This window comes from Papilio xuthus, unplaced genomic scaffold, assembly GCF_000836235.2.
Source record: "Papilio xuthus unplaced genomic scaffold, Pxut_1.1 DF826949.1, whole genome shotgun sequence".
Taxonomy (NCBI): domain Eukaryota; kingdom Metazoa; phylum Arthropoda; class Insecta; order Lepidoptera; family Papilionidae; genus Papilio; species Papilio xuthus.
This window is the reverse complement of record NW_013531700.1, coordinates 4513823-4520786: the sequence shown is the minus strand read 5'-3', so window position 1 is coordinate 4520786 and position 6964 is coordinate 4513823. Positions and strand designations below refer to the sequence as shown.

Genomic DNA, 6964 nt, shown 5'->3' with positions numbered 1-6964 from the left:
TGTATAGAACCGTGACCCACATAGCTTTCTTTGCTTGTATACAAGATCCTGGCCTCGAAAGGGTTAATATGCTTTCATAACATGTTGTTCTATTTCTAGTCTAGTCTAGTCCTGATACTACAGCCAGCAACAACTACATTTTATACACAGATTTGGTCTTCTTTCCGGTGCAATACCACGACCATACAGAAGACACGCCTCAAGTGGATGTTATTGCGAGAACAGTCTGATGAATGTGGTGTCAGAGGCCTAATTTTAGTCCTCTTTTATTATATAGAAAAGAGGGGAAGAGAAAATGGCTTTGATAAAGGTGGGAACTCATAGGAAGGGAAAATATTATAAGTAATGCATCTGCAATTGCAAATGTCTATAGGCAACGATCGCTTCACCATTTCATCGAATTCAGGTGACAGCTTGCTCGTTTGCCACTTTATAACATAAAAAGAAAACTTTCAAAAGGCAACAGGCAACTTTAGCTTCTCCTACTTATTGTAAAAGAGAAATATAAAACCATTTATCAACATGACAGTAATATTTTTGAATAGTATCAAAAGTTGGGTCCGGCCAGGATTATCTTCCGTAGCCGGGGGCCATCTCCCGAAGGAAATCAGACCTGATATACAGTTACTGACTTAGATTACTTTTGAAGACGTTTATAACAATTTCATCTGACGAGTACACATCGAGTCAGTAACCACTAAGTGCTACCCTTAGTGTAGATTTTTTAGTAATCAATTAACTGATCGTGGCAGTTTTAAAGTATATTTTATATATGTTTAAATAAAAATGGATATTTACATATATTATGTATTCTTTTGATTATTTAATTTCTTTAACTAATATATATTTAAACTAAGACATAAGCTGATAATTTTTACTGTATCAAATAAACTATATAATAAAACTAAACCAAACTAAAAATTAAACTAAATAATATAAAAAATCGACACCAAATCGCTATGCTCACACGGCAGGGTTCCCCAGGACTGGCGGCATTTCCCCGTTGGATGGCCAGGCTCAACCTTCGTGCGAAATACGCGCCAGCCCTTGGATCCCCTGAGGCGTCGATGAGGCATATATTCTATTATGTATTCTTGAATTAAAATTTTGATCTTTATAAACCGGAATCTGGTATTTTCTATATATAAAAATCTATATTCATAAATGAAAAATAGTGTTTTGATATGAAAAACACAATTTAATATTTTTTTTGTTGTGAATTATTTTCATACATTTTGTACTCATTTGCCGCAGAAAAGAATATTTCTTTTTATTATTTTTGAATAAATGTAATAAGTTTGCAATTTATTATTTATTTCTTTGTGTACGGCGGAGTACAAACACAGTCCTCCTCTAGGCAGAGACCCAGAGTACGATTGTCTTTATTGTAGCAATCCGCAGTGCATTTCCGATTAGTACATGATGGTTCTGGAATATAAAAGCAATAGTTTAAAATATACTTTTAAATCTTATCTTTATATAATATAATTCAATAGATATGTTACACTAGTTTAAGACATTATTAATTAGAATCCTTTGGCGCGAATGACGTGCTTTCGTTACAATGTCCAATGTCAGAATGATTAGTGAGGGGATATAAACGTCAACATTTTAGTAAAGCTAGTGTTGTGCTAGTAAACCGGCACGGTCGGATGTTTTTCCTAACATTAGGTACCATGACTAATTTAACGGCCAAAAATCCGTGTTCGATTCTGTAGAGCTAAAGAATTTGATTTGATATTTATCACTGGTAGAGCCCGCTTTAACATATTCGCACGAATTGGCCCGGCTCGCCCGGTGAAATACCACGACCACACAGAAGACAGGCGTCAAGTGGAAGCAATTCCGCGTGCAGTCTGATGAGTGTGCGTCCCGGAGGCCTAATTTACTCCTCTTTCTCTTCCCACCCTTTTTCTTCAAAGAAAAGGATGGGAAGTGGAAGTGGACTTTCCGGATGAGAGGATGCATGGGAAGGAAAAATTATTTCTTTCTGTGCATCCTCTTCTCCGTCGATTAAAGGTAGGCAACGCATATGTAATTGCGTATGTCTATGGGCAACGGTTACTTCGCTATTTCATCGATTTCAGGTGGCCGCTCGCTCGTTTGCCACATTATGATATAAAAAAAATGTAAATGCTTGAAAATAACGATGTGAACGTCAATGGCTCAGGGGATAAGTATTTGACATGTCATCTGTAACTCCCGGGTTCGAATCCCTGAATGTATTATACTAATGTGTTTTTTTTTCAATCATACTTACGATTTTGTTTATTCTTAGTGCAGCTAAAACCAGTGCCGCACATTTTCTGACCAGAACTCAAACAATAGCAAACGCTGCAAGAATTCACATCTATCCACAACTTGCCCACTTCACAATCTTTTGCTAAAAACAGAATAAGTTATTTAACTAATTTAGCCTTTTTTTTATATATAATTTCTAGTTACTATTGTTTGTTCTCTTTAGATTATTAAATTATTGCTCAACTTTAAAAAATTGTACATACGCAATGTAACTTATAGGAAGTCATTGGCTCCTTTAATACAGGGAGACCTAGTAAAGGAGCCAAGTTTATAATGAACCAGATTTGTTGAATATACAATAAAACTTTATTATTATTATTATTATACATTTATTTATATACATTTCTAATATAATACATTTCATATAAAAAAATATATACAAAACATATTATATTAAAAAGAGAACACCGGCTGCGGAATCCCATGACTCAAACAACCAGTGGTCAATTATTATTATTATTATTATTCTAGGCATCGCTAAAATTATGTATATTTGCCTATAACATGCTCGCGTGTAAGCTACCTTCCTGCCCAAGTCCCGTTAAAATCGGTCCACCCGTTCTGGAGATTACCCGGAACAAACGCGGCCTTGCGGACAGACATACAGACAACAATTTCAATAATTGTTTTTTTTATTATCACTAAATACATCGTGTGTACAATTTTTTTCCGATATTAAGTAAAGACACTTTAATTTCTTCCGACTTCTGAAATATTAAATTATTCAAACATTCGTGAGACATTATACTAAACTGATATATAAACACAGCGAAACACTCACGTATATTCGTCCGGTGGCGGCACCGACTTGTTTCGAACCCATCGGGGGCCCTTCACCAGGATGAGTGGTACTGGTATTATTTCGCGGACGCGGCCCTCAGCTCACCGTCGCCACCGGACGAATATACGTGAGTGTTTAGCCGTGTTTATATATCAGTTCTGAAATGTCAATTAATTTTAGAAGTATCCATCACTGTTTAAACTGACATCCATCTTTTCAACTTTAATAGAAAATAAAGTCTTATAAAAACCTCATTAACAGCTTATACTTTACCTACCATTCATTCTTTTATCTATTCAAGTGACCACATGGGTTTCTGAGACAAAAATCTCTGCAAACATCACCGTTTTTCATCTTTGACAAATAAGAAATAACAATAGGTTTTAGAGATTGGTGTCAGAAGCCCACTGTAAATCATTTGTTTGAACTTAAAGATTAAATTCAATTATAAAATATTAATAATTGAAACGTTATTTAAATTGTAAACGCTTTTCTTGTTAAACACGATTCAATAATTATTAAAAGCATTAATGTTTCTTAAGTAAGATTTAAAATGTAGTTGAGAAAATTATTCTTAGTGAACTTAAGAAGACAAAGACAGTTCGTATAATTTTACTAAGAAATATATTCAATTGCATTTTTTCTCTCTGGAGATTCAAGAATATAAATCACTTTATTGTTAACTAGTAGTCGCCCGCGACTCCGTCAGCGCGAAATTAAAAAAACATAATTAATAGCCTCTGTGTTCTTCCATACTATGTTCTATATGTATAGCAAATTTAATCGAGATCCGTTCGATCCATCTAAACATTCGCATTTATAATATTAGTAAGTAGTATGATATGAATGGATTGTAAATGTATAATTATTATGAAAAATATTAAAAAGCAAAACTCACATGTTTGCGATAGTAATCCAGGCACAATTTCTAAAAACAAAAAGTAGACAGACCAACAGTTAAATTAAAAGTTAGAAATGAATTTACAAAGATAAATAACTAATGATGATGCTATTTAATTAGTATATGTATTTACCATTGCAACTTCTGTATTCATGCCAGCAGGCCCATCGACCATTATCTTTGCATTTACATCCCTCGCACCGGGACGGCACGCCTTGTATGAACTCGTGTCCCGGGGTGCATGTCTCAAGGCTCTTGTCTGGAAGAGTGCTGTATAGATAACTATACTATGATAGTTTAAAACAATTGTGGCAATTTTCGCCACCGCTTAACATAGTATACCATACTAACTTGATGGTTGACGACAACCAAATGGTTATATAATTTCCGATATAGAATGACGCGAGAGTAACCTATCGATAGGTTACGCTGGACTGAGTTAGGTCAGACCTAGAAAAACTTTTACGTTTTTCTTTAAAGGCCAGTAACGCATCAGCGATATCACTGGAGATTAATTAACATAAGCGACCTTAAAATAGATAAATAAAAATTTTATTTCACTAACCTTTAACCACGCCATGCAGTCTGACCAATTCATGAGATTTTTCTGAAAAAAAAAATATTATTTACATTTTATGAAAGGACCAAAATCCATTTCAATTTTATTACGAATATATAAATATTTGTATGATGAACTTACTTTTTTGTCCATAACATAAATAAGGATAACAAAAGGACGCGGTGCCATCCAAACAGAAACATTCATTACAATTCTTCTCGTTTTCTGAATTGAACCAAGTACCAGGCGTACATGTTGCATCTGTTATATAATTAAACACAATATAAAGTCGACTTACTGGATAATTTTGAGTTTCAAAGTTAAATTTTAACAGGGGAAATACTGTTACTTTAACATAAATAATTCATAATAGAATATAAATAAATACCTTTATCGACACAATCTATATACTGGCACAAGTATAACAGGCCTCCGGCGTGAACACATTTGCTGCAGCCTATCTTGACAACTTCTTTGCAACGCTCTTGGTGATCCAACTCTAAATAAAACAAGTCATGCGATTTATCGCTGATTTCTAAGACCAAATCTCTCTATAAAACAAATCGTCATTCCTTTTATTTTCCCTGACAAAACAGAGATGACAATATTATTCAAACGGGACTTTCATCTCAGAAACTCACGATTAGAAATGTACTGCTATGACATTTGAATTACTATCATACACTAAATTATCCAAACTTTCGTGAGACATTATAATAAGAAACTTGAACAGCAACACCACCGACGCTTTAGTATCAACATCGTCGTAGACGCCGGCGCACCCCGCTACCCCGTCCATCAAAACGCGCCCTAAGAGCGCAGGCGTGCAGTGAGCGACGGGTCGCGTCCGCGAAATAGTACTAGTCCCACTCACCCTGATGAAGGGTCCCCGATGGGATCGAAACTAGTCCATGCCGCCACCGGACGAATATACGTGAGTGTTTAGCCATTTTTATATAATTTTACTATGAACTCTGAACAGAACAGAACTGAACAGTAGGGCGTTGGCGCAAGAGGGTAAGCTTCAATTCAAGTCTTACTAAGAAAATGGTGTTAAATTAAAAAAAAAATCACTTACCTGGAACTTCCCCTCTGAGATCTTCAAAACTAACGTCTTTTTTCAAACTTTTCCTAAATGTTATATTGTCGTTTTTTGCGTAATGATGTTTGATATTTTTTTTAGGAATGTGATAACGTTTGACTGAAAAAAATTTTAGGAACACCAAAACAAAAATTATACAATTATTTATTTTATATAATAACAAGTTCTTGTATACCTACCCTCCTCACTTGAAAACCATTTGCCAATAATATGATCTTGACACTCAATTTGGTTAGTAATCTGCAAAATAATAAATATTAAAATCTAAAACTAAAAATCAAATGTACAGTCGCCGTTGTAGCATTCCTTGCGTTTTATTTGGCTCGTTCACGTACCGACACGTGTTACCGGTCCAAAGGTCTGACATCGACTGACGCCCCCTCTCTCCGGCATACTTATGGCGTGTACGCTCGAGACAAACAATATCACGTTTATGCATACACTACCGCCGTCATTCGCGGGTTTTTAACTTAAAAGCGTTAATCGTCTGAATGTCCTACATATATGCCTTAGAACTATAAATCTGTAAGTGTAGTATCAACTGCCTATTTCGTGTTATTGCAATATTCAGTGGTGCATAAAATATATTTATATACATTATACAGTTATTCATTATTTCTAATTAGATCAAACTGTTTAAGTTAGTTGTAAAATGCAATTTTTCTGTAACTAAGGCACTGCTAACGTCGACGACTGTACCACTTTACTGTAGTATTATTTTTATTAAATTTCTAATCCATATTACACAAAAATACTTACCCAAAATAAATAAAGAAGAAACTCTAAATAACAACACCTTCGTTGCATCTTTACAGACTTAATGATAAGGAAACTATAAAAATTGATAATTAAATAGCAATGCGCATATCCGAACCATTGCTAATTTATCTAATCAGAAATTAATTGGTACTTATTAACGCAATTTATCGTGTCTAAACAAGTAAAATATATAAAACTATATTACTTTTTGTACGAGAAAAAACTAAAAAGTAAACAGAGGTCTCTCATCATCAGCTCACTATACGTCCCCACTGAGGGGCTCGGAGCCTACCTAAAGTCACTTGTGACTAGGCCATAGTCAACCACGCTGGCCAAGTGCGGGTTGGTTGACTTCACACATATTTTTGAATTTCTTCTCAGATATGTGCAGCATCACGATGGTTTCCTTCACCGTAAGAACGTCGGATAAATGTACATATGTAAATCGGAAAGCGAATAACACATTGGTACATGGCGGGATTCTAACCCAGGACCTGGAGATGGCAAGTCAAGTGCTTGATCCCTGAGCCATAGACGCTCTAAAAATCTCTGAATATGTAT

General features: G+C 34.9%; 1 protein-coding gene across 1 annotated transcript; it reads right to left on the bottom strand.

The window, feature by feature from the left end:
* Positions 1–1307: 1307 nt before the first annotated feature.
* On the bottom strand, positions 1308–6470 carry LOC106120688 (uncharacterized). The gene is made up of 10 exons (XM_013316058.1): positions 6404–6470; positions 5824–5884; positions 5621–5743; positions 4931–5041; positions 4684–4803; positions 4549–4590; positions 4117–4242; positions 3981–4010; positions 2261–2383; positions 1308–1428 (listed from the first exon to the last, which is right to left on the bottom strand). The coding sequence occupies exons 1-10, from the start codon at positions 6449–6451 to the stop codon at positions 1313–1315; spliced, it is 900 nt and encodes a 299-aa protein (XP_013171512.1). The 5' UTR covers positions 6452–6470; the 3' UTR covers positions 1308–1312.
* Between the last annotated feature and the right edge of the window lie 494 nt (positions 6471–6964).